Raw genomic sequence first — 27,856 nt, 5'->3', positions numbered from 1 at the left:
ACAAGAGTGGCATTGAAAAGCAGACAGCACAAACAGGGAGTAAGAGAAAGTATTTCCTGGAGAAGATTTTTTTTTTCTTTTTTTTTTTTTTTTGTTTTTTTTTTGCACCATCTGGTAGTACCATTGTGAAGTTAGGTTAGGGGTTTTTTTTGGCGGGTGGTTTGGTTTCTTTGTTTTTTGTAAAGAATGAGGAAATGCACAATTCTGACCTTTGTGACATTAGCACATTTAGACCTCGGCACTGGCTACAAAGTGCCTATTCCAAACACTAAGTGTTCAGCTAAATAGGGCAGAATACAACTAACAAGGCATTAATACAGAATACATGCGAGGTACAGCACTAGAGTATGTGCACAGGAATCAGTCACTACTTCACCATGTGTGCAAGATACAAGTTTTATAAAACAAGTTATAATAAACTATTCTAAACCGACTCAAATAGTAAAAGGAACTGAAGATTAGGGGTTTTTAGGATGCTTTCTTAGACATCATCTATTCTACAACAAATCCTATAATAGGGATACACAGAAGTATTGTTTAACAACGCCTGCCAAATAAGCCCTAAATTGCTATACTGCTGTTTCCCTTGTTCTTCACTCTAAATCTAGGCAACATCACAGATGGCAACAGCTACATCACAAAGAAAAAAAAAATCTGCAAAAATAATTTCCGATAACAGCTTCAAGTAATTAAAACAAACAGGTTGTGTCTGATCTTTCAGAGACAACTTTTTCTTTTGTCTTCCTACTCTTTCTAGTATGTTACAACATAGAAATAGAATCAATCACTAGTTATACCCTTAACCTGCCCTCTCAGTCATAAGTCTTGAAGGATTTCTTGTCCAGCAGAGAAGCTCGGTTGATTCTCCTTCCCTACTTCACCACCACCCCACTCCCCAACCATGCTTCCCTCTCTTCTTCAGGGACAGGGAGACAGTTAATTTTTGAACAGCTGAATTCTCCAAATAATAAATCCTTAGCGTGCAGCAGACAAGCAGAAGCAGATTACTATACTACGACAACTGTATTCAACTAAGCAGGGGTGAGGGTGGCATGGGGGAAGCTTAAGGTTAGGCAAACCAATATAAAACTGACAATCTGACTTCGCACCTTCGGAGCTGGCTGCTGGCTTTGGTATTTCTGAGCACAACCTTGCTACCCTAATTTAACAAAATCTTACACTTAAGAGAAATTTTTGTATTGGTCTGAATTCTATACCAGGAAACTAGCCAAAAGCAGGACAAGCTTTGTTCAGAAAAGTACTGATTTTATTGACTCAAACTGTATTTACACAACACATTCATACATTCAATATCTTACAGAACTCTGTAAAAAAACTAAGAAACTGCAGGAGCCAAACTGAGTTTCAGTCTTAAAGACACTGAACCATGAGTACATTTTAAGATACTTAAGTGGGTGTCCAGTTTCACTGTCAACTTACATGGAAGTTCTCTGTAGATAAAACTCCTCCCAGAAATCAAAATGAAGAGTGGAGGGGAAAAGGGTCAGATGAAAGAGCCAATAGTTTTGCAAAGCTAGTAATTTTTAAGACCAGACTTTTGGCTAAGCATTCAACAATGCACTTTGTGCGTTTTTTTCTGGAAACGGGTCACATACAGGTATACTTTAGATGAATAATCAGAAAACCTCTAATTTTTGTAAGCTTACGTACATTTTTTTAAAAAAAGAGACTAGTGCCACAAAGTTTATGCATGAATCTGAAGTGTTTCAAAGTTTGAGAGGCTCGGTTCTGGCATTCCACTGCAGCTCAAATCCAACGTATGTTTCTTCAGTTGACAAATGAAAGATGATCATCTTTTACCAGTGAACTGATGATATCACATATGTAAATTGGGAGCTGAATATCCTTATCACAAGAGATCACTCTTCCACCCATCCCTAATACAGTTTGGTTGAATAAATATTTTTTTTTATTTGAAGTACAAACCAGGTGAGTTTGTTTCTCTTCCAGAGTGCAAGTCAACATCACCACACACTTTGCAGTTAAAATGGCATCCCTCCTCTGATCTGCCTAGCAACCTGTTCATCTGTTGTCTCTTCTTTCTCTTTTTCACGCTCTTTGTTCCAGTCTTTAAGGCCTTCTGGTAGTGAAGTATCCTCATCCAAACTTCCTGTGCCTTCAACAAATTCCTCATAAGTAGACTTTTCTGCAAATGGTCTCGGGCCAAGCAGGTCTAGCATATCACTTTTATCAAGTACTTCTTTCTCCAGTAGTCGTAAGGCAACCTGCAATAGCAGTAACTTATGTCACAACAAATTCAAACAGGTTGCTCAGAGTTCACTTAATACATGATTTTGCTCTCCTGTGAGCATCTAGATAGCAAAAATACAATTTTTTTTTTAAATCCTACTTTAAAGATTTGGCAAAGTGCCCTCCCTATGTGCCACTACTGCTGTTACTGTTGCTTCAGAACAGCGGTCTTTCACTGTGGCCAAAATGCTCTTGATGCAAGACACGAAGCCATAGATGAAAACAAGCATTCCCTTCCCATCAAACCAGATGGTTCGACAGGGCTGTTGCTGTGTTACAAGCTAAAGAGCACCATAAAATACCAATGCTTACAATACAAAAACTACACTTGTGCAGTAACTTTCTTGGGTCACTGAGCACATTGATCAGCACAAACCATATTCAGTGATCTTTTTTGGGATGGTGACCTACTACACTGTCATTTACAGAATCCATACAAACTCATCATCTTGTCAGGAAACTTATCAGATGCCTATCCTAGAAAATTATCCTTTTTCTGTATCAGGCCTTCTAGCACAGAGGAAGAGAATATGTACAAGGGTAAGTCTCTGCTGCAGTGAGGCAGATCACAAGTAGCCAGGGAGCAGGGAAGGACGGTGGTAGAAAGATATTTTTATTTGACATTCAAAAGGAATTCAGAGAAGGAAAGTTATATCTACTTCTCTTCTTAGAGAGCTTCTTTTAGCCTAATGAATTGGAGTCCTAGTATTTCATGTTTAGATTTTTTTAATACTAGTCTATTACATCTACTAGAGCCTGCTTTAGTAGGCAGACTCTTTGTTCCAACTTTCCAAATTAGTATTTTCCACATAAAGGGGGAAGGATGTTAGACCATGTTCATGAGAACCTTAGAGGTGTTCCAACACAAAAGGAGATTTCTTTTTACTTAAGTCTCGTGACACACTCTTAAGATGACATTGAACAGTTTTTGAGCAAACTTCCTCATATACTGACATAGGCACTGTTTTTAATCTATTCCATTCAATTCAGATTCTGGCTTGCCAGCTGGAACTTGGTGACTAAAAATACTGTAATGCTCACCTTCTCCACTTCTGCTTTCTTCTCAGTCAGAAGACTTAAGGTCCTGTCATAAGCAATATTAATTAGTGACCGCACTTCTTCATCTATCAGTCTGGCAGTTGCCTCACTGTAAGGTTTCTCTAATACCATGTCTCCTTGACGAGGCAGATCAAAGGAAATCTGTCCTACTTTTTCATTCATACCAAACTGAACAATCTGAAGAAAAAAGAAAAATTCAAACAAAGGAGAGAAAGTAAGATTTTTAGGGTATGCTGATGTAAAATACAGTAGCAAAACTACTTTCTTTCAGTTTTGTTTATGACCCAGTCTTCTCCTGTAAAACCAACTCTCCCCTGAGAACTCATAAAGTACCTTAGTTTACTTTCACGTTTTAACTATTAAATTGAAGAACAAAAATACCAGCATTTAAAAGGTGGTTACTTGTGATGTACATAATGCTTTGCGCTTGAAATACTAAGATATTACAGAAAAACTTTTCACCCTTCACTAAGCAGTAAACCTCTTTCCCTTTCCCAGAAATAAAAGCTTTTTTCCAATTCAAAATGCACCCCAAGTCTAGCATATTCCACTCTTCCATATGGATAAATTGACCCAAGCATTAAAGTAGAGGATCTTGAAGATTTTTATCCTATCATATGCTATACTTCATCCCAATACACTCCCCTACAAAGGTGACAATGATTCTTATCTTGCTTGACTCACTGAATATTGACTCCTCTAGTTGTTCATATGTGGCTGTTTCAAGTTGCATTTTACTCCAGCAGAGGCAGAACCAAGTTCCAGCTACTATTTATTTATTCTCTCCATGGCTACTATCAGTTTGATGGTTACTAAAGCAGTGCTTCTCTGCTTGGTCTTGCAAGATCAACACCGGTATGAAAGAATATTCAGAATTCAAAGAGATCTCAGCATTACAACCAAGCATCTTAATCTGCTTCCCTAAGAATTCTTAAGTTCAATACTTTTATTTAAGCTTCCAGTTCTCTCTGGAGACAGTATGTCTGGTTAATGTGAGATTTTGTTTTTATTTTAAAATTGAACAAAAGTGACTGAAGATCCCACAACATTAACAAGACTTAATCGCACATGTACTGACAGACTGGAGCAGCAAGAAGCACACCAGAGACTAGCAAGTGGGTGTGGTTTGGGGACAGGGGTAAGTGTGGTGTAGGGGAAGAGAAGCATGCTCTAAACTATCTCTTGTGTCTTATAAAATGCCATCTTTTGTGTTGATGCAGGAAGTGGAATAATGCACCCCTGTGTAGCACATAGCTACATTTAGCTGAGTCATTACCTTGATAAGAATTCAAATTACTCATCTACACTGGTTAATATGATACAAACACAAACGAATGTCTCCATTTCAGCAGCGTAAACTGACAGCAAATAGCACTTAAACACAAGGTTTTCTGGATTTAGTTACACATATTAATCCAGATTAGGTCTTCAAACTGGGCAATTGTAAAAGCAGGATCAGCTGATCAAATCTGTGCACTAAATTCCATTTTAAAAGTATACAATTTCCACATGGATTTGAATCCATCTGAAGCATACATGTTCCTGTGGGCAGATGTAGGACAGTAATCAAAGCCTAATGCATAGACTTCTGTTGTAAGACTGTAATAAAATACTGGAGTCCTCCGCATCTCTACACAACAGCAGCATAATGTTTATTCATGCAATATTTTTTGAAATAGGTTTTTGAGGGACATACCTGATCAAATTGCATTATTTCACCACATTAGTGTTAAATAGTAGATAAAACTGTAAGAAAAAGTCTCACTTGAGCACATACCTGAGCATATGCACTCTGGGTCACCTTTTTCAAGTCATCTTGGGCACCAGTTGTAATTCTTCCAAAGAAGATTTGCTCAGATACACGTCCTCCCAGAGTCATGCACATTCTGTCAAGTAGCTGCTCTTTGGTATAAAGATACTGTTCTTTGGGTAAATACTGAGCATAACCCAGTCCTTTACCACGTGGGATAATAGATACCTGCAATCAAAATCAAGAATGCTAGAACTACATACACAGTGTTAAAAACCATAAAGCATTCTTCAGTTTGACTTAATTTTTAACATGGCAATCTACACCACACTCACCCTTGAGGTTTAATTCAGATGTTTCCATTTACAGTTTTCCCTCATTGTGATTTATCCTTAAAAGCCCTGGCTAGCTCTAAATTGATATAATAACTACTAGGATATCTGGAAAAGAAAGGTAAGACCACATACCTTTTCCAAAGACTGTATGGTATTTTCTAAGTTTTCTAATGAAAACCCACAATTTTCAGAGTTATATATTAGGGGTTTAAAGTATTCTGTAACAGACAGAGAGAGCATTTCTCCATTCTCTAGCATTCTGAACAGTTGGGAGGAGTTTCTGCATTTATTAATGCCCTTCCAGCAGTAAATTGCACAAGAGTAATTTTAAGCTTGAAAGTCACACAAGATTATGAACACAGCCAAGCAAAATTATGAATGTTAAAGCAAGTTTGGGAGATCGGGGTGCTTTTTTTCTTTATCTTCAGCTTGTCACGCTGTGCATCCAAAAAGCAAACTGAAACTAAAATTGCCCTCTATATGATGATTTTTATAGTTATATTCCTGAAGAGGCATCTACCTGCATAACCTGATAAGATTAACTTAAGCCATTGATCTGTACTAAAAGCCTCAGGGAAAAAGCTATCAAGGCAAGCAGACTCAATAGGAAGATCCTTTCCAAGAACATTTATACTACAAACCCTTTAACAGTTAACTCGAAACAATTAAGAAAGCTAGAAGTGAACCAAGAAAGCACTTTAAAGTTTATATGCTTACAGTACCTTTTGCGAGATTACATACTTTAACACACTCTCAACATTCAGGGAGAGAAAAAAAAAAAAAAAAAAAAAAGAGAAAAGATGCTCTCCATGTTACTGTTAAATCACTAGTTCAAATTTGTTTTCTTTACCTTTAAGAGTGGGTCAGCATGTTCCAAAAACCATCCTGCAACTGCATGCCCTGCCTCGTGATACGCTACTGTCTTTTTCTCCTCTGGTTGCAGTACTTGAGTTTTCTTTTCCAAACCTTTATAAAATAAATTTGATTATTACTAGTTTCAGACATACCTTTCTCCACTGAAATCCCTTACCTCATTGAGAAAGATGGTGAGCAATACTTAGATGCCATGTATACATCTACTGAAAAAGTTTAAAAAAAGAATCAACCCAAAACTTGCAAGTTTTAGAAATCTGTATATTCCAGGTTTTACTGTAACCTTGTCCTTGATTAGATTTTCTGGTTTTAGAGTATAAGCTCTTAAGAATATTCAAACAATTAAACAAAACATCTGCACTTTAAAAAAATAAAATAGTGTTCTAGACTATTTCAGGCTAACAGCAGTTAGAAGCATTGCTAAATCCAAACAGCTATTCCTCTTGCCATTTAGAAGAAATCAGAAAAGCATCCTGATGCAATTTCTTTCTGTACCCCTTTCTCCATTACAGCAGTCAGAAACATAAACAGGATACCACTTTTCTAAGTCTGGGCTGTCTTTAGGACAGAAAAGAAAAATACAGCCTTGAAGAACAGGAGAAAGACTCCAAGTATGGAGAATTTTTTTAATATATATATATACACACACATATATATGAAAAGGAAGTTGCTCGACATATTAAAAGTTTTGAGAAACAATTGACATGATTTACCTACCTCCAATAACTCTTTCAATTGCTTGCTCAAAATGCTTTTGGTTTATAGCATCTGAGAGATGCCTTGCAGCAATTAAAGCAGCTTCATTGCAAACATTAGCAATATCAGCACCTAAAAGCAGACAAGGCATGAATTACTGACAATTTTCAACAATTTTCTCTCAGTCTAGCTTGAAGATAGCCTTAGTATTACTTTTCTGTAATTCTTACAGAGTTGAAAATTAAGAGTAATGTGCTCTAAAATAATTCATTAGACATAGCATAATTCTTTAATAGATATTTAAATACACATACTACGGTTACAGGCTTTAGGATTTTTCTCAGGTAGACAGCTACCAAACAGCTTGTTACCAGTGAAGTACTTGTTTGATATATCCTACTAAGTTTTCTGTCTGCAACAGACTATATTTAAACTAGTACATATTTAGCAAAAATAGCAAATTTCCTATATATGGGTCCAGTATAGCTCAGACCTTGATGTATCTCTAGAGGATATCCTTTGACATTACTGGTTTCAAGCCACCCACTTCTTATTAACATTATTTGTAGCAATGTGAGATAACTTAGTTTAAACATCATCACTGTAGGTGCCAGAAGCATTGACAATCAGACCTCAGAAAGCCAGTTTTATATAGACCACGAAAGCAGTGAGGAATTCAACTGCTGGGATTTTGAAAGGATTAAATTACAAGCCAGTAAGCAAAGTTCTCACATCCGTTCCTAATTCAACACATGGTTACAGTACATTTTCCAGGGAGAAGTTTTTACATGCGGAAACAGAAATCCCGCTCCAGAATATGCACACAAAACCCAGGTCTTCTCTAGTAGTGTTCAAAGAACGCAACAAATGCATTAAAAGGAAGAATACACAAACAAGTGATAGCAATCAAAACTCTCTGGATTGCTTTTGCTGACAATAGAAAAAACTGCCTGGTATGTCATCCTGATTGAGGCAGACAAAACTTAGACAAGTCTCCTACTTGCTTAAACAGGCTAAGAGAATTTCATGCTGTACCAGTAAATACAATAAAATCAAGTAGGAGTGCCATCCAGAACATCAAGTGCAAGAAAACCAGAAGTAGTAGGGAAATAAAATATCTACATCTTATATAGTAAATGGAGAAGAACAGTAGCGTTAGGAATCACTTACCAGAAAAACCAGGTGTTAGTGATGCAAGTTTTCTTGCTAGGTTATCTTTATTTAAGACAGTGTCTAATTTCAGAGGTCTAAGGTGAACTTTGAAAATAGATGCTCTTCCTTTTATATCTGGGGGTCCTTTAAAATGAAAGCAGCATGCTTTTACTTTTCACACACATATGTATATATATACACACACATCTATTTTAATTGAATGTCTGCAAAGAAGTTACATATGTAAATATCTGCAGTAACCTCAGTGGTATTCTACAAATGCAGAAGTATACAGCGATGCAGACAAAACTTACCAATGTAAATCTGCCTGTCAAAGCGTCCTGGTCTCATTAGAGCAGGGTCTAAAATATCTGGTCTGTTAGTACCTGCCAAAATGACTACATTTGTGGTTGTATTAAAACCTGTTGAAAAAAAATGTAATAAAGAAAATCTGTGTAAACAATTTCCATGAAAAAATAAAATAGAAATAAAAAACCTGTCCACTTTACAGGGCCACATAAGAAATGACAGTTCAAACAAATGGTCTTAAAGCTGAAAATACTTCCATTTATTAGAGCATTGTCCAGCTTTTCATAACAAGCAAAAAAATGGCTTTGGGCTCTGCTTTGTGAAGTACTATATCAAATCCTGCTTTATCTTCAAAACGCAATAATAGATTAACTGCTCAGGAAATTGCAGAACCAGCATGGCCAGCTCTATTTTTTACAGACAGACTAGTCTCATGCAAAGAATTTTTTTGGCCTATCCAACTATGACAGTTATCAGACACAGAACGATTGTTCTTTTTTCTGAATAAATTTTAGCAAAACACCAAGCTGCAACAAAATGAGTCACCATTCTTCATTTTAGAAAGCAAAGAAACAAAATCAATTTATGTTTAAGCTAGAAACCATATCTTAGACATGGAAAACTTACCATCCATTTCTACTAAAAGCTGATTAAGTGTGTTCTCTTGTTCACTTTGTCCTCCAAAGTTGCCCCTTCCTCTCTTCCTTCCTACTGCGTCTATTTCATCAATGAAGAGAATGCACGGGGCATTTTTACGAGCAAGGGCAAATAAGTCTCTCACCTTAACAGGAGAAAAAGAGTATGTATCAGATCGGTTTGCAATTGTTCAGGTTGGTAAGTGGGTAGGAGAGGGAAGAGGTGCATCAGTAACACTATCACTATAATTGAGTATGGTGGTTAATCAGTGTTCCAAAGCCTCCAGCCAGCTCTCAAGGCAATGATAAGTTACACTGTAGCTGCTGCTCAGCAAGAATCACAAGTGTAGAGGCCCATCGGCTCACAAATCCTTTCAAGCCATAAATTAAGAACATCATTAAACAACAGCTTTAAGAAGTATTTCAGTTATTCAGGAAAAGTGGTTATATCTTCAAGTTCAGAGCCTCCAAACTTCAAAGATTTAAAGCAAGATTTCTCTTTTAAGCTTTTCTTTAATGCACAGTATTACAAGCAGAACTGGAATGTGAACTGGCATGCTACCACAGTCACTCTTCATACCAAGGAAATACAAATCTGTTTTCTGCAGTTAGAACAGGGGGATACAGCAGCTACAGTGAGCTTAACACCTACTTACAAGTGCTTACCATTGTACTCTAACAGTATGCTGTTATAAATATTGACCCTTAGCCACCCTGTCTCTCCATTACACAGGCTAGGAAAACTGAATTCACTTCAGATATTTATTCAGAAGTTAAATTAACTTCTATAATTGTGGGAAAAAATGGCCAAGACATGAGCAAACACTTGAAAATGTTTTTAGGCTTTTAGATTTTAAGTAAGATACTACTTATTAAATTCTACTACAGAAGTTACAGCACGATGTGATTGCCTTTAAGATGCAACATTACAATGTTACCCTGCTTGCAAATATATCAGAAGGACCTCATTAAAACCAGTTCAGTGAGTTAACAGATCTCCAACTGAGGAATCTTAACTGGAGCAAACAGGAAGTGAAACATTATGGAAGAATTTCGACCCAAGTGAGAATCATATGCAGCTCAGAGCTTTAATTTGTAAGTTAGAGATGGAAACAGAGAAGGCTTCTCTGATGACAGTGTATACAGCAGCTGTGAAGAGATGCAAACTTCAGACAGTACACTACTACAGTCACTCTGATTTGTGTGCCGTGACTAAAGCATTAACATACATAATAAACAAGGAAAGCGTGTCAGATGCTTAAAGTGAACTATCTTTTGACCAGAAAGAGACAGAGATCCAGAAATAAACTATTTTTCAGAAGGAACAGAACTAAAAATTACTGTAATGCATATACACTAAAAAAAACCACCAAAGGAACCAAGGCTATGTAAGCAGTTTTAATTCTAGCACATCCCAATTTACAAATAATCACTTTAGCATCATTAACGACTATCTTATTTACTAAATTCACAGGAAATGAAACTAATGCACTCATGTTTTCTACAGGCATCAGAAACTGACTGTGCTGAAACTTAGATTCATAGCCAAAGCAGCAACTGTTATGGCAACAGATTTCACTGGGTAGTAAAAGCTGCTAATCATCTACATAGAGCAGTAGCAAAAGGTTAAGTCACTTTGCTATGGGGCGTTTCAGGTATGCATTGACAACTAACAACAATGTAGTTCGTGTACCATTATTATTTCAGGGTATATAACACTTTCCCAGAGGATCGGATGAGTTTTGTTTCTTACCCTTTCTCAGTAAAGTCCCTCCTACACTGCATGCTCCCTTTTTCAACTCCCACTGATCGTACATGCATGACCACCATCTCCACACCCTCTGGCTTACAAACAGTCACTTTTTTCAGTCACCATCCCTGTTTTTTTTTTACCCTGTTACCCATTTCTGCATCTATTTCCCCACTCTCCATCTATACGCTCTCCCCTCCATAGCTGCTCCTTTTGCCAACTTCCTTACACATTTCCTGTCTCTCCCTGCATCCTCATTGAAGCCTCCACTCTCAACCAGCTTCTGCATTTAACGTTCTGAACAGCTTCTGTTATTTTCTCAGTTCCAAGCCCTGTGCCTACCTGCGTGTCCCACACCCCTCTTCCCTTTCGTCTTTTCAGAAGACCCAAAATTACCTGGCTTCACTTATCTTTTCCTACCTATATTACTGGAAGTCCCATAAAAGAACATCAAAAAGATGATGACTTAGGCTTGCAAGAGGCATACGCACACACAGCTATGAAACTAAGGACCAAGTCTTGGAAAGTTTATATGACAACCTCTAACAAATTCAGAAACTGCTGTTTTTCAGGGCTTTAAAGAACTCCAGTCAAAATTAGTTTTCCTGTGAATTTTCACAGGACATAAACCCACATGTATATCTGGGAAAAGCCATTCCCTGTGAAATTTCAAATCCAAATTGAGACACTAAAGCATTTCCATTTCATGCTAGCGGAATTAGTTTTTAAACAGAAGTAAAAATGACAGTACACTTCCTTAAGTCTGTTCACAGCATCCGTTGCAAACAAATCCTCAGTTTTCCAAAACCGTGTCACCTTGCAGTAGACTTTTTAAGGCTTAATACAAGATGGTTGGAGTTTGGCAAAGGTATGAGCTGGTGGAAATGGCATAGAAATTTGGACATTATGAAGAACTTTTTTTGTTACCTGCCTTGCCTGTAAAATACTATCAATAACTTGTTTATACCACTTAGTATGTTTTTAATGAGCTATTTTCAGAGTTAGTGCAGAAAAGCACAAAAATAATGTCAGACATACTTAGTTATTTAAATCATCTGATCTAAAAAAAAAGAAAATCAATTAGTTCCATGACCCTTGGAAGCCTATTTCAACCACAAATTTGAGTGTCCTAGACAAGTATTTATGTCTAAGACTCAAACTACAAAAAGAATAAAAGTTCTTCAAAGAAATAGGAATGGTTTAGAGCAGGAGACTTTTCCATGCCAGTAGTCAAATGAGCTACGTATTTCTGACCCAGCTAGTAAATGTACTTCAGAGAAAGCTTGGAGAGCTCTGTTCTGTTTACTTAAGTTCCTGCAAAGAGGTGAACCCTTAGGGTCCCAATGGCCTGCAACCAGATACTGAACTACATTCGTTCTTTTTATGAAAGGTGCATCTATGATTCTTGAGTTTAGACATGTTTCTGGCATCACTTGTAAGTAATCTGCATAGATGAAAGAACTTCAGCTGTAACCAAACTGTTTGCCTCCCCACACCGACAAATGTCCTTTCAACAACCAATACTGAAACAACAAAAGCAAGGCCAAAAACTTACTCGAGCTGGACCCACACCAACAAACATCTCTAAGAACTCTGAGCCGTTGACTGTAATAAATGGTACATTAGCTTCTCCAGCTGTAGCTTTAGCTAGAAGTGTTTTCCCGGTACCTGGAGGACCTGTCAGAATTGCACCCTGCAAGAGAAACAAGTGTATTTTCCTCATGAAGAAAACGTAATATAAGCCTATGAAATATCTTGCTTAAAAGATCTACATGTTATGATGTTGAGCCCACTGGCTCTTCCTCCACCACAGCCAAAATCGTGCAAGGAAAACTGAAGATTAATCTCTTATTTAAACCAGAAAAAGGGAAAAAAATAGATACAACATTGCCATGCTGTCTTAGATTTATAGGAATAGTGTTTTCTCTGACTGACACAAAAAAAAAGGTGTCACCTGGTGGGCTCCCACAACAGCACAGCCAAAAGGCAATTTTGTCACAATTAAATGTAAGAACAATGGTACACACGCACGCTACATATAATTTCTGACCCATGTGAACAGATCAAGTATTCCACAAGGCAACTGGCACCACAGTTACACTGTTGACACTTAATGCCTTTTTTTTTTTCCTGACGGTCAGAAGAAAGCAGCTGGAAAGCATTGCACATGTAAATATTCCTAGCACAATTCAGACCTCAGTATTCTACCAAAAGAATAAATACTTCACTTGCTAAGTCATCATTCCCTTACCTTTGGAATTTTTGCTCCCAGATCCTCATATTGCTTGGGATTTTTCAGAAAATTAACAAACTCCATTATCTCTAATTTGGCCTCCTCACAGCCAGCTACATCTTTGAATTTAACATCTATTTCATCCTTAAGGACTTTGGCTGTAGTTTCACCCACACTGAAAAGTCCACCCATTCCACGCCCTGCTCGACCTAAGCCTGCAGGACCTCTTCTTAATGTGTACAGTAAAGAACCAATAATCAGGATTGTAGGCAGCAAACTCAGGAGAAACGATCTGTGGGGAAAAAACAAACAAAGCAGAAAACCACATATATTACAGGAATCCACTACTGCACATGTATAAAATGTTGGTTCCATCATAAGTGAACACACTGATGACTAACACTATTAACTTGTAACGTTGTCATGGTTTAACATTAATGACCCTAAACCCAAAACACAGCACTATACCAGCTACTAGGAAGAAAATTAACTATATCCCAGCTGAAACCAGGACAAATGTTTACATCAAGTAACATATCACATCAAGTGACAATTACTAGTTTTACAGAGGAAAACTGCGTTACCTAGTATACAGAAGTAGCTCATTTCCCGTGCCCTTCACAGTCCATAGGACTAGTTATGCAAATGGTTATATTCCCCAAATGAGTTGCATCAGGAAGCATATAATTGATGAATCTACAACTTCAAACAGAAACTTCTCTCCAAAAATACATACTCACTCTTCTTCCTTTAGGTCTTTAAATTTTTACATTTTCTTCTTTCATTGTCTTTATTTACCTTCCCCAAGGCTACAGAATGGGTTTTTTGTTGTTTTCCAGCTTTCTAGCGCAGCTCTGTACAAGCCAAGAACACTAGTAGTAACGCAGTCCTCATTATCATAGCATCTCAGCACAGCTCAGGAAAATCTGTGCCAAGACCTTCAGGGAACAAACAGCTCACAAGAGGTTCTGTCAGCGCTCAACAAAAACAAAATGCTGAAAAGAAGCACTACTGTAAGCAAGCACAGGATTTCCAGGCTTTACTGATATTCTGCACATCTGGAATGAAGATAAAAAGGATTTTCCCCTATCCTGCTGCTACTCTCTTCTGCTTCCTGTGGCATTTCTTGGGCAGAGCAAGAAGTTACAGGCAACGTATTATATGAAGAACAGACACTGAGGAGGAAAAGGCCAGAGACCGGTCAGAAAGGGGTTCAGCAAGTAAGAGATTTGCACGAGGTTCAAGGTGGCATAGGAACTAACATACTTTTCCCACTCTGTTGTGAGAAGCCTCAGGCTGACATGCAGCCTCTTCGCACAAGCATCGTGTTGCCCTGTCCTCTAATTTTTTCCCCAGCTTTGTTTAAACAAGGGCTCAGCAGGTTTATTTACAGACCATCCTTAAAAGCATGCCCTGTTAGACAGAAACAGAGAATCAAGGCAGAGAGTTTGTAGAAGAACAGGGAACAGAAAACCTCTATCTCAAGTTGCAGGATGGTCCAGAGTTAAGGCTACTTCTTCCTGCTGCCACCAAAAAACCCAGGCAGCAGCAGCTTGGAAAAAAGACATGGCAGAAAAACAAAACTTTCCCCTCCATCCCCAAAAACTGAAACACATACCACAGTATCAAGAATGAAAACACAAGAGAGGCAGCCAATTAACCTTTTTCATTAGTTAGACGAACTACTACACCAAAGTTGAATTTTCTGATGGTAGAAAAACCTATTTCACAGACACCCAGCAGAAGTAGTTTTACAACTGCTTACTTGGATGAAGAAATCTGTTCTTGGGATACAAGATTACATCTGCCTTCTAAGCCATTTGGAAAACGACATCGGAGGAGCATTTCTACTGTCCTCTAGAATCCAGGTCAATAAATCTCAGCTACAAAAGACTACTACAAAGAACACAAATCTAGAACTGTAGCCATTATTCTCTACTAGAGAAGCAACAATGCCATAAATCCAACATCAGTACTATTTTTCTTAGCCAATTAGAGATTAAAAGCATGATGCATCTTTAGTTCCTGCTAACAGGCAGGATAGTGTGATTTATTTAACCACCAATTTTTTGCCTTTTTGCAAGGCCACAGAATTTGACTTCTGCTGAATTTATGGGCAGAAATTAGTGCCTGTTACATCTCAGTCAACATACTGTAGTTCTATGACATTTTGTTTGTTCAAAAGTCTGCATGAGTGCCATCCCTGGAACTCTACTACTGTCTGGCTGACTCCTGCTCTAGTACAAGTCACTTGGAGGAAGGGCTTAAATGAAGGAAGGACTAACTTGTAAACAAACATTTATGTAATAACCAGCTATATTTAGGGCAAGAGGATATGGATTTCTACACAGAGCGAGTACAGAACAGCTCCTGTTACAGTTACATTCAAAAACAAAGCCAAGATGATTGTTATTCTGATAATGCTGCCACCTAGTGAAGCATAAGGTGCATGTATTACAAGTCTATTTTCCTACTGTAGACATTTTTTAACAGACTTTTTTTAAAGCAACTTCTTACCCATCACTCTCCGTTGAGTAGACTACAGGCAATCTGTTCTCCACTTCTATTCCCAGATCCTGCTGCACAGATTCAAGATTCCGTTCAAAAGTGTCCACACTACCAATATTAAACCAGACGTACTGCTATAAAAAAAAAGCAGAGATCACCACAAAGTGCCCTATCTTATTGCAGCTTCATTACAAGCCAACTTCTAACACATACACAAGCAATTCTCAGAATAGATTCGGACCACGTTTAAGTTGTCTTGTAAATGCGTAACTGATGTAAGATGCACACAATAAATATAAGTCCTACAAACCTGAACACACTATCTGTCATTGCTTCTACAGAGACCATACACCAAATAGTTTTGGAGCACTTTAAATAGCTTGAAATCCTGGCATTTTCTCCAGGAACAAACAGAAGGGGAGTAGGTAAACACATCTTTAGAAGGACGCCATGCAGTCAGAATAATACAGGCCACTGAACAAGCAAACACAGCAGCCATACAACTTACTGTTTTACTTTAAGGTCTCAGCTTTTCTGATTAAGGCTATTCTTGACTTTTGGAGTCCATGTTAGCTTTAAAGTTAGCTGTCTTCACAAAAGACAGCACGAACTTATATCATACACCACAAAAAAATCCAGACATTACTTTAAATCCAGACATTACTTTCAAACAGTGCTAAGATTCAGTTTTTCAAAAACATCTCCCCTTTTGCACCATGACCTGCCCCTACTTATCCTAACATTGAAAAAGGAAAAAACCAGAAGTAGTCCTAAGTATTAGCTGATTGAGAAACTATGGCAACTAGTGGTATGTGGGCTAAAGAGTAGGTGTATAAATAAGTCACACTGAAGCCCACTGATGAAGTAATTGCTGCAGATTTCACTGTACCCCAGAGGGACTTGCAGACCTTGTTTCAGAAAGTCAGCTAAAAAAAAAAAAAACAAACCACCAAAAAAACCAAAACACCACTCCACCACCTAGGAAGTGGTAACCTGGTAAAGTTTCTCTAATGCTTCTCCTAGATTTTCCACATATAAGTTTTGGGGTGGGTTTTTTTGTTGTTGTTGTTTGGGCGAGCTTTTTTGGTGGTTGTTGTTTTATGGGTTTTGTTTGTTTTTTAAAATAGGTCCCTGCCACTGAGTATTATTCTTTGGAGAGCTTTCACCTGCATCTGTTTGTTCCTCACTGTGCTGCTAGAAAAGTAACTCCCTGAAATAAGTACTTTTCTCAAGAATTAGAGCGCTCAGCTTGGTTTTAGAGACTACAGTATCAAACAGAGACAAATTTAAACATTTATCTTTATTTTCTCAAATAACTGGCTAAAAGCAGTCTGGAAGAGAAAAGATCCAAAAGTATGTACAGTTAACTCTCGGGTTTTCTTGAGTAGCTGGAAAACAGCAGTTAAAAATATAGGACCTTCAGTAATTTCTCACTCTTCCTGTTTGCCTATCTGTATTAAGAGCATAGTGCTGGAAACGAACTACTTGCCATAGTTTAAAGATATCTGTGGCAAAACAATTGGTCCAGAAAAGTGAAAACCACACAATACAGGATAATGTAACAGTAAGATTTTTGCTACATACCAAAGTTTTATGCATCAAACCTTACTTATAAAAAGATTGCTTTGCTGTTTCTAATGTCTCACATGTATGTATTAGAAGTGTTTACCCATTCATGAGGGGATTTTCCTGAAACAAAGATCACTCTAACAAAGCGCTTGTTCACCACTTCAAGTCTGTCCACCTGTAGGAGGAAAGAACAAAATTTGTGATGCGTTAAGAGTATAGTCACTGCACTTTTGTCACAGCCAAGAGCTACATATACCAAATACAGACCTACTCTGTTTTCCAGTAAGGAGAATAAGAATAATGTTGTAGATCAGGATGGTTCCACAATCTACAGTTTGACATTAGGAATGGCATGAGGCATCATGTATGTAATCAGTAAGCAAGGAATATTGGCACATTAGAATTTAGATTGAAAGGATAACCTCATACCCTTCAAGAAAAAACTCAGTGCACACCTCAGCTCAAATCACAGGTACAGTGAAATAGTTAAACAATACTCAACTATTTCAATGGTCAAACACCAAAAGCAACAGATCACATCTCTTCAAACTCTTATTGCAGCTTCCAAAACAGACCAAAGTGAACAAAATGAGGGAAATCTTAACTGTTCTTACAATTGTTTTCCCAAACATAAAAGACTTCCTGTGCTACCACATAAAACACAGTAACACCAATTAGATAAAGAAGAATTTAGTTGAGGTAACAGATACCATGTAAACTAAAATCAAGACTTGAGCTGCAGGATTGCAGATACATACTATTAAGTTTTTGGGGTATTTTTGATAGAAGTCTCCTCAAATGGTTAGTTTCTTGAATTTGACTGGGTCTCTTCAGAAGAGAACTAGAGTTTCTTTCCATTTTTTCTTCTTTCCATAAAATAACTTGTTTCAGTGTCTTAAAATAAACTACCTATGGCTCTACAAGTTGGGCCTGAGTTGTACACAGGCTTGGTAAGGTTGTTTCCCTGAACTCATTACATGTGGCCATTTCTGACATAATTGCTGCACACCATGAGCTAAGAAGCAACCATAGATCTAGCCTGACTTCATGCAAAACTACCTGAACATCTCTGTTTTGAAAAGCACCTCACTCCAGTAATGCTCCCCATTAACTGGCCACCACCACAGCAACCAACACCATTTGATAGCTACATATTTAGCTTATCTGAATATCCAGAATACATATTACAAAGACCCAAGAGACTTGGTTTTGTGCAACAACCCACTTTCATAATGCCTTTCTGCAACAAGACTTCAGGCTTTGTTCACTGTAACAGCTAAACTAACCTTTTGACTGAGTTAGTGTCTTACTGCTTCACAACAAATATAATCAGTAAGGTTTTTTCACACTATGTATGCATAACTGTCAATTAAGAACAGGACTGTAAGACACAGTCTAGGCAAAAGCGGAGAAGCATATGGAGCAGCTCTGCATAGATCCACGAGACAAAGAAAGGTAAGAAACAACCCGTTCAAGTAACAGAGAGGTGGGAAGCATGCTGTTAACACAAAATCTCAGGTCTGAAACCCAAAGGAGGAAGCAAGCCGATGTTTTCCTAACCTGCAGGCAAGACTATGAACAGGGAGGTAACAGAGCCAAGAACTAGTGGCTCCTGAAGTGGAAGAGGCCTGTGTAAGACACTTGGATCTCCTGAACTTCAGGGCATCACCAACCTATTACTCCAAGTCTGGAAAGTTGCCAAGTTCTACAGAGAGATAGGACATCAGTGATAAAATTGATTGCTCCAGTAGTGGCTCCAGGTAAGGAGAACAGAAGAAGAGGAGAAAACATTTAAAGGAGGCTGTTTTAAAACACAGTTATGTCAATTTACTGTCCTTGAAGGAATTCTTCCATTCCCCAACCCCACATTTCTGTTCACACTGCTGCTCCTCAGATTTGCTGAGGAACTCATTTAAGGCATGAAACATGCAGAAAACTTTATCATCTTCTTCAGGGGGGTGGGGTCATGGAAGTGCTTAAAGTTAGGTGTAAGTTTCTTCTAAAGGCAGCTGGCATGCCTGCTTAAATCATTAGGTCAGCTTACCTGTACTATAAAACCATATCCTGAAAAACTGTGGTTACACTGTCCCTTCAAACATCTACATGAGCTATACAAAAAGAAGCTCCATCCTGAGCTGCTTGTTCCGTTTCATCTCTTGAAATGACATAAATCTTCACACAGCCACCCAGAACATTAGGTCAAGGAACTGATTAAGATGAAGCAAATCCCTTTCTGCTTCAAAAGTTACTCAAACCAGTTCTCACTCCACAGATACACGAATACAAGCATAAGCAGGGAGGCAGAAACAAGCATCTTCAGTGCACTGATTTTTCATTTTGATTCCCCTCACTACTCACCACTCCTTTAGAAAGGTAGTTATTGACAAAGTCTTTCCAGGTGATTTCTCTCCCAGGGACCCTGAAGAAGAAGTAATATACCACCATTGTCCAGAAAAAAGAACTTCCCACTACATACATCCGAAACTCCCTGACATCCCATGGAATGTCACCCTAGGAAATGGAGGGGGGGGGGGAAAAGAAGTTTTAGATTATGTAACACAGTAAACATACAACAGGTTCTAGCATCTATTTCTGGATTCTATTCCCTGCCTTCAAGGTTAAAACATGTCAAATGAAGCAGTATTTTGTTGTATGAACATGCTTCAGTAATTTCAGATGTAACTGAGGAATTACAGCATTAATAGAAAATATTCAAGTGTTTCACAAGTAAGAATTGAAGAGTTTTGATCTATGAACTTTTTTTAAAAAGTTTTGCTATCTGTTATATGAGCTTTCTCCCTTCATTCCAAAACAATTTTGACTGCCCTCCAGCACTACATGCAAGACTGGCAAAAATAAAGGAAAAAACTAATAGGAAAAACCCAGGAAGAAGGAAAAAAATGCACACCAAGTAAACCCAGAAAAATATTCTTTCTATTCTTGAACTGCCAGGTGCTATCACCTTTGTGCTATAAGTAAATACAAATTTCAAAATGAAACTTACATAAGTATTCCATTAAGGTCAGAATGGCTAACAGTAAACTACATTTAACTAGCACTGTTGTCAGCAAGTTTTACAAATTGACATTCTGAAACAAAATACGAAGCCTTTAGAGGTCTGAGGTTCCACTATAAGAATACTAACTACTAGTAACCATATTCGTATAACTTAAAATGCCATTAATCTTCCTGAACCAGAGCTAGATGCCTCTGAAGGTACATAGAAAACAGTTGTTTATGAAAGGCACTGAGTTGGGAGCCACCTAGAGCCAGTTACTATGAAATACTAGGCACAGGAGGCTTAAAGGGCACTTAGGCAATCAGAACATAGCCCTAAAAAGCAAAAACCATGCAAGGTTACTTTATGGGGACAAGACAAGTTAGATGATCTTTTGAGGTCCCTTGCAACTTGGGCTGTTCTATGATTCTGTAACAGTTACTACCATAAAGAAACATATTTTAAAATCCACACCTTCTGTAATCTGGTCCACCAGTTAGTTTCTTCTTTCTTGCCACCTTTTTTTCCACCACCGCCACCTCCTCCGCTACTAGTCCCACTAGGCTGTCGGGCGCTAGCTTGCTTTGCTTCTAACAGAAATAAAACAAAAAAACCCCAAATCTTTGCATCTTACACCAATCTTATGCTAATTTTTATTAGATCTAAAATTAAAGATTTGTTCTGAAAAATGAACTCATTTGCAACGCTACAATAATTAAACGATATGAGAAACTGCATTTTCCATAGAAAAACCGATATATAGTGCATTAACTGACAGACACAACTATCTCACACAGGTATGACCAGAATAGAGTTAATTATGTTAATTATGTAACAGATGATATTTGGGCATCAAGAACTGAAAAATGTCCCAAATATAAAGAGACTCCTGTTGTGGAGACCACGTGAAACTTATTTCTGCTGCATTGATCCAAGACACGCAAGATTATTCTAAGCATTTTATTGGGGGTTGGGAAGGTGGGGTTGGTGGGGCTTTTTGTTGGTTAGGAGGTGTATGTGCACACACACAGGTGTTTTGGGGGATGTGTGTGTGTTTTGGTTTTTTAAAAAATCCATAATCTCTAAGTAACATTTCCTTCTCCCATAATTCACCCCTCCAGTCACACTATGGCACTCAAAGCTCAGGGTTTATCAATATCACAGGTTGTCATCCCTTCTTAATGTTCTAGAGACAAGCACAGCATAGCAACAGCCAACTACAGCTAAGGAGTTCATCTTAATCATTCTTCTATTCATCCAACTCACAAGATGCCTGCATGGTGTAGCATAATGTCATTTGTCAACATACTCAAGGGCAAGACAGAGCACAACACGAACGAACACTCCTTCCAACCCTGCCTCTTTCAAGAGCTTGGTAGTTCGGGTATCCAGGTATGACACTACATTTTATCATTCAAGACCTAGTGAAAGGAGAACGGCTGCTCCTATTACTGCTCTCATAAGAGACTCACAGGGATGCTGCCCCTCCTTCTCCTTGGATGACGTGTCATATAGATTTCTGATACAACAGAGTGGCTGTTATTTGCTGATAATTTCCGGATTCCCACCTCTCCCAGCACTGCCACTACTAACTCCTCTTTCAAGCAGCAGACTCCATGGTTGATTCTGGCTGAAAAGTACATTCTGGATCCTCGACTAGAATGACAGCTTGGTTATTCCACATAACAAAACGCGTATTTTAGCTTGCTATAGGAAAAGCTGAGAACTATAAACAGAGAATTCCTGAATGCACGCCTAATGTCAACCGATAAGAAATACTAAAACAAGAATTTAAGGACAGCATACCAACAGAAGCTCAAGAGAAAATGTTATTCCAGAAGATGCACATGATAGAAAGCCAAATAACACAACAAAAAGCTATGAATTTGCAATTTTGAACTTATCTGGTACAGAAACATCTTCCCTGAAAAACAAACCCACAATGTTATGCCAAAATCTAGTTTAATGAATACACATTCCACAAAAGAGAACTGAAACCAAGCAGCTTTTTGTACCTTTTGTTTCTCCAGCTGAACTTTTAGTTCCATTAGCTTTCTTCCCATTGGGAAAATATTTTTCAAATCCTATTAAGAAAAAGTTAAAGAGCTCATAATTGGTTTTTAGTTTACAATTCTGTCGTTACACTTCAGTAGTCACAAACTGAACATATACTACAGCACAGCAGCTAGCAACACACAGACTGCAAAACTGGTTTTGCTGAAGAGGTCTACCAGGTTTCCATAAATAAATCTACTACTGTTGACAAGAAAATACCAAATGTATTTAATAACCTGAAGTAAAGGCATCCTTTAAACCAGAAAGACTTAGTTCAACAGAAAACTGTACTGCACAGCCTGAAGCTGAGCAAACCACAGCCGTTCTTTAATAGTGCCTAAAGATCCCATAAAACAATGTTCCACTTCAATATTAATGGCTGGTTAGTACAACAACTTACATCCCCACAGACAACAGAGCTTAAATGGCACACAATTGCAGTCCTCAGCAAGGAGTACACAGTCTGCTTCGCTTCACTGATCAAAGTTATAATCACCTTTGGGAGGTTGAGAGAAAAGCCTTCTGCAAGCTGCAATTACACTTGCCAAGACAGTACTTCTGTCAGTAGAAACGCCACTGGTAACTTTTTCACAGAGCTGAAAGACGAAAAACAAAGATAAGACAACATGAAGGTACCACAAAAGTCTTCAGGCTCTCTCACTCCTGAACTGAAACAAGTTAGAAGTTACCTTACAGCAGGAACTTTACAACAGACTTCATAGTAACTGTTGTGGACCGGAGCATAACACAACAACGGAAAAGGAAGTCTCAATCAAATGAGTAATTTCTACAGTAAGGAAGTTTTTATTCTATTTGTCAAGAACAGAGTTTCATTTTACATACCAACATAACATTCTTTATTAAAATAGAAAAATCAAGCAGGAAACACTACAAGCTATGAGCATTAAATACCTATGCACCGAACCTATGGGAAATATTTCATAATACCAGCTGAATGACACGAGTGCAACACTGTGATTGTATAAGCATGATCCACACAGTACTGAATTATGTTTTGTTAAAGAACTGCAACTTTTTCCAAATAGTTAAGAACCTTTAACTTCTGAATATGAAAGGTCTGCTTGAATCCAAAAGAAAGTGATATAGCAGATAATGCTTACATCCAGCTAAGAAACCAACACAGAGGAGGAGACCTAAACCCCTACATAGGTAGAGATCCAGTTAAAAAACACAACAAAGCCAAGTCTATCGAACCTTGTTCTAAGGCTAGTTGTTTACTTTTATTCGCCATTTAAATGCAATGAAGGAAATATAAATAAGATTAACCCTTAAGAAAACTCTTGGTATCGTAACTGAATATCTAAACACAGAGTAAACTGCAATTTTATTACAGAGAAATCAAACCCCCTTTCTTCGAGAAGGATATACTTTAGATAAAATCCCAACTTATCCCCTTCCTAAGCTCTCCCAGTGCTTCTAAGAAAAAAACCAGAAAACCAAGATTTCCCCACCGACTGACTGACTCTCTGCCTCCATTCCCTTTTGCCCCATAGTGGCACTCCATCTCCTTCTGTTCATTTTGAGTAGAAGCTATTTACCTTAAGAGCCAGATAAATAGTTAAAAAACTAAACCACCCCAAACAACTAAAAACCAGAAAACAACAGGCCCTGGAAACACAACTCCAGGTATCAATGCAAGACAGCAAACATGCATCTAGGACTGTTATCTGTGAAAGAAAGCTCAACGTTAGCATCTTGATAGCAATTTCGTTATAGTGGTTGTAGACAAAACCTATTTTTGCATATTACACAAACCTTTAGGATACTAGATTACATGCTAAGACTACCCTAGGAATGTTTACATATCAGTAACTGTATGCTAACTCTCCTGAAACCTTCTGTCTGGGCTTCACCTTTCAGCCCTTATCAAATGATGAAATACATTAGACTTATTCTGAGCAAGCATCTAGTTCCACCTGCTGGAACCAAGAGGAATACCAAAACATCCTTGCTTGCTTTTGCTATAGACCGAGCTGAGAATTATTAGGCTGCTCAATAAAGCCATTATTTTGTGCCACTGCATGTCTATGAGCAAAGCCTGATACTGAAAATCCAAGAATAAATTTTACCAATCATGAAAAAGTATATGCAGTGCAGAATCTGGAGAGCAGTTAACCTGGAGAATAGCTACTAGGTCCAGTATGCTGACTTCCAACGCCAGCAACTGCATCTGTGCTCCTAGAAACAGCTTTTAAGACAAGTGGGATGCATTTATGTGGGCAATAAAACAAGAAGAGCTTGCCATAGACCAACAACCCATCTGTAATTTAAATACAAACAGGTAATGAACGCTGCATCAACATATAAAGCTCAAAGACACATCCAGTAACACTGGCTTCTCTTTTACGTCACAGGTCTCCTAAAACACCAAGAAGTTTGGGAGTTAATTATTCTGCAAGCTCAGATTACCTTTTTTATTTTTAAAGGGCAAGCATATTGAAAAACCTTTGCTCCAACTGAAATAAAGCAACTGCTCACATTTAAAATAAAAGTTTAAGTAAGCCAAATCCAATTGCCTGGCTCAGCTAGACCAGCATGGGTTTATTACAGAACTAAGTTATAGTTTAATTGGGCTGGGGAAGGGCAGGGCAGAGAACAGAGAGAAGGGTAAGCAGATAGAGCTTTGCGGCAGACCTGAATAACGCAACTGGTTTGTTGCTGGATTGTCTCTACAGATCCATGAATAAAGACAGTCACTTGTCAAGTTAACATGCAGAATGCTGAGTGTTTTAAAGTTGCTTTATGAGAAACAAGAACTGACTTCATGGCTCAATAAATCACCTGCCTGAGGCTGGGAGGTGTGCTTTTATGCTGCCGACAGATCTAGGTGAGTCAATCTACTGAAACACACAGCTTCTTTTCACCATAGCATTCCACAAATGCAGAAGTTATTAGAACCATACTACACTGATAACAACTGCTTGGGGTTAGGTTTTTTATTTTTTGGACTCTAAGTCCCCAGCATGAAAACTGATCATATTGATCCCGATACAGGGCCTGTCCCTAGGTTAGCTGGCAATGGGAATGACACAGCAAGCTTTAGCACACCCACTGCCTAAGCAGAGGGAAAAGCAAACAAAGCACATTTTTGCTGGATGCTGGTTTGGGTTAGCTACCAAGAAACTCTGTCCAGCTTCTCTCTGTCAGAGATGAAAGAACTGTCACAGCACATAAAGCAAAAAACCTATCTAGTTTTTTATTTTTTTAGGCAAACCTTGTGACAGCTTCCTAAAAATCAAGACTTCTTTTTAAATAGAAGTTCAGGATAAGCAAAGTACACAAAGGTCAGTTTTGCAGTTAAAGTAACACAGAAACTGTTACTACTCCAGAGTGTAGTATAAACCCAGGATCTGTAATACAGAGGAAGCACGTTCACCATGATTCCAATATTAAATGTAACAGATGATTTTAAATAAGCAGAACTACTGACTTTACAAAAACTTTGTAACCATAATCCATTTTTAAGACCTGAGGCTACACAAGGCAAGAACAGAAAATCCACTTACTTAATTGTGTAAGCAAAAGACCAAGAATGCATTAATTCCAGAAAGTTACAAGTTCACGGGTTTATCCATAAAGAAGTTCCAAACAAAACAAAATAAGAGGAAGCCAGAAGTCTTAATTATCTAGCACTCACCAAAATACTAAGTAAGAGCATGTTGGGGGTTGAGGACAGAAAGCCGATAAAGAAATCTAAATGCAAGTTACTCACATAGGTGTGTGTTTTTTTAAGAAAAAAATAGAGAGGCTTTTATGGAAGCAAAGGTCCTTGTTTTGCTTCCTATACACCCCCCCCACGCTACAATGAATACAAAGTTCCCTTCATAATTCCTACATTCCATTTCAAATAAGACCTGCTTAAATTTTGACAGAAATGAGAATTAGCTTCATGACAGATTAGTGGTACTTCTGACAGTGTTTTAGTTATTGTTGTCATGATGTTCATCTCCGACCAAACAAAACTACAAATTAATCATTAAACCCAAAACACATGTTTATACTCAGGACTAAGTTACTAGCATTCTTAAAAAGTATTCATCTCACAATTATCACTATCCTAGTGATCACTGTCATACCTACAAAGGCACAATTCTTCACCACAAAAACTACAGAAAAATGATGCAATTGAGAGATACAAGAATTAAACAATTTCCTTTCCCCAAGCAATAGTGTACGTCTGTCACACCTCCGATATATCGGGGTTGACAACAAAGGTAATACACATCTCATCATACAGCTGACAGTCTAAACCAGGGGTCCTCAAACTACAGCCCACGCGTGGGCTGGATACGGCCCCCCAGGGTCCTCAATCCGGCCCCCGGTACTTACAGACCCCCGCCGGGGGTTGCGGGGGGAAACCAAGCAGCCGCAGATGGCTGCCTGCCACTTCGTCCGTGTGCCGGCCCCCTGGTTAAAAAGTTTGAGGACCGCTGGTCTAAACCATTTTACTAAGAATGAATACCCAGCCGTCATGATTTATGAGTTAATACTAGAATATTAGGTTCATATCCATACCGCTAATGCACCGTGCAAGCCCAGAATCCAAACAACCGACCACTCGCCTTCCCTTTCTCGGCACGTTACCGTTGCGCTCACTGACAACCCAAACTCCCAAACCACTCGCTCAGGCCACAGCCCCGCCGCCGTCTGCGGCCGCCACGGCCGCCCGGCCCCGGCCGTCACCCTGGAAATGCAGCGGAGGTACTTCTGAGCAACCGGCACCTGCAAACCGGCTGGGAACCCGGCAACACCGGAGGGGTGCAGCAGCGGCTATCGGGTGCCGGCACAGCCGAAGAAGCCCGCAGTGCCCGCGGGGCTCCCGCACGGCGCCCGGCTGCCGCGGCCAGCTCGGGAGGCACCGCACTCGCGCCCATCCGCCGGCGCTCGCTCCCCGGGAGGGCGGGCACCCGTGGGGCCGCCTCCGCCGACGGGGATAAGAACGAGCCGGGGAAGGCCGCAGGGAGCAGCGAGGGGTCCTCGACCCCGGGCAGCGGGGCGCCTTCCCCCGGCCTGGAGCCACGGGCAGCGGCGGGGCGGCCCCGCGCGTCAGCACGGCAGAAGAGACCCTCCCTCGCCCCCCTCTCCCCGTGTCAGCGGCCAACCGCCGGGGGAGCGGCCGGCAGGGCCTACGCCCGGCTCCTCACCTGCGCCAGGCAGGGCCTCGCCCCCAGCAAGCCCCTTCCGCAGAGCAGCTGTTGCAGCAGGACCCCGGGGAGGCCCCGGCGCCGGCAGCTGCCCCGCGTCAGCAGCAGGTACCGGTGCGCCATAGCCCAAGCGGCAGCTTCGGCCCACCGCGTCCACGGCCCACCGCGTCCACTGCCCCGCGCCGCCGTCAGCCCACACCCCCCCCGCGACGTCTGACGTCATCACGCTGCTGCGTGCGCGTCCTCAACGCCCGAAGGACCCCTCAGAGCCCCGCCCCCTCCCGCAGGCCCTGCCCCGCGGCGGCGGCCCCCCCCCCGCGCAGTTCCCTTCACTTCTCCTGGCCACGCCCCCCAGCGGCGCGGCCGCGGCGGCACCGCGCTGAGGGGGCGGCCGTGACGGCGGCAGGCCGCGGCAGCCCGCTCGAGGCGTGCGGCTGGCGCGGCGCGATGCGATGCCGCTAAGGAGGGCGGGCATCCCCGCTGCCGGGCGGGCTGCGA

The 27,856-nt window shown here is 39.6% G+C and overlaps 1 protein-coding gene across 2 annotated transcripts; it reads right to left on the bottom strand.

Moving 5' to 3' along the window:
- Positions 1-1,249: 1,249 nt before the first annotated feature.
- On the bottom strand, positions 1,250-27,562 carry AFG3L2 (AFG3 like matrix AAA peptidase subunit 2). Of its 2 annotated transcripts, none has more exons than XM_040586509.1 (17): positions 27,359-27,562; positions 22,690-22,789; positions 22,154-22,222; positions 20,613-20,728; positions 19,499-19,651; positions 17,241-17,315; positions 15,581-15,705; positions 13,082-13,355; positions 12,386-12,523; positions 9,073-9,226; positions 8,451-8,558; positions 8,155-8,280; positions 7,006-7,116; positions 6,266-6,381; positions 5,108-5,308; positions 3,313-3,507; positions 1,250-2,246 (listed from the first exon to the last, which is right to left on the bottom strand). In XM_040586509.1, exons 1-17 carry the CDS (start codon positions 27,479-27,481, stop codon positions 2,004-2,006), a joined length of 2,427 nt encoding a protein of 808 aa, XP_040442443.1. In that variant the 5' UTR covers positions 27,482-27,562; the 3' UTR covers positions 1,250-2,003. The 2 variants fall into 2 exon arrangements, with proteins under 2 accessions (XP_040442443.1, XP_040442444.1); XM_040586510.1 differs by having other exon boundaries at positions 15,581-15,702.
- Positions 27,563-27,856: the final 294 nt, after the last annotated feature.

This window comes from Falco naumanni, chromosome 3 (assembly GCF_017639655.2).
Source record: "Falco naumanni isolate bFalNau1 chromosome 3, bFalNau1.pat, whole genome shotgun sequence".
Lineage (NCBI taxonomy): Eukaryota > Metazoa > Chordata > Aves > Falconiformes > Falconidae > Falco > Falco naumanni.
Note: the sequence above shows the minus strand (reverse complement) of the source record. Positions and strands in the feature narration are given on the sequence as shown.

Bases quoted from the DNA above. Each gene is read 5' to 3' on its own strand.
- AFG3L2 (XM_040586509.1), bottom strand. From the start codon at position 27,481: ATGGCGCACCGGTACCTGCTGCTGACGCGGGGCAGCTGCCGGCGCCGG. The intron at 6,382-7,005 runs GTAGGTAAATCA...TATTTTATAAAG, and splicing joins AATTGAAAGAGTTATTGGAG to GTTTGGAAAAGAAAACTCAA. The intron at 2,247-3,312 runs GTGAGCATTACA...CTGCTATTGCAG, and splicing joins AGAAAGCAGAAGTGGAGAAG to GTTGCCTTACGACTACTGGA.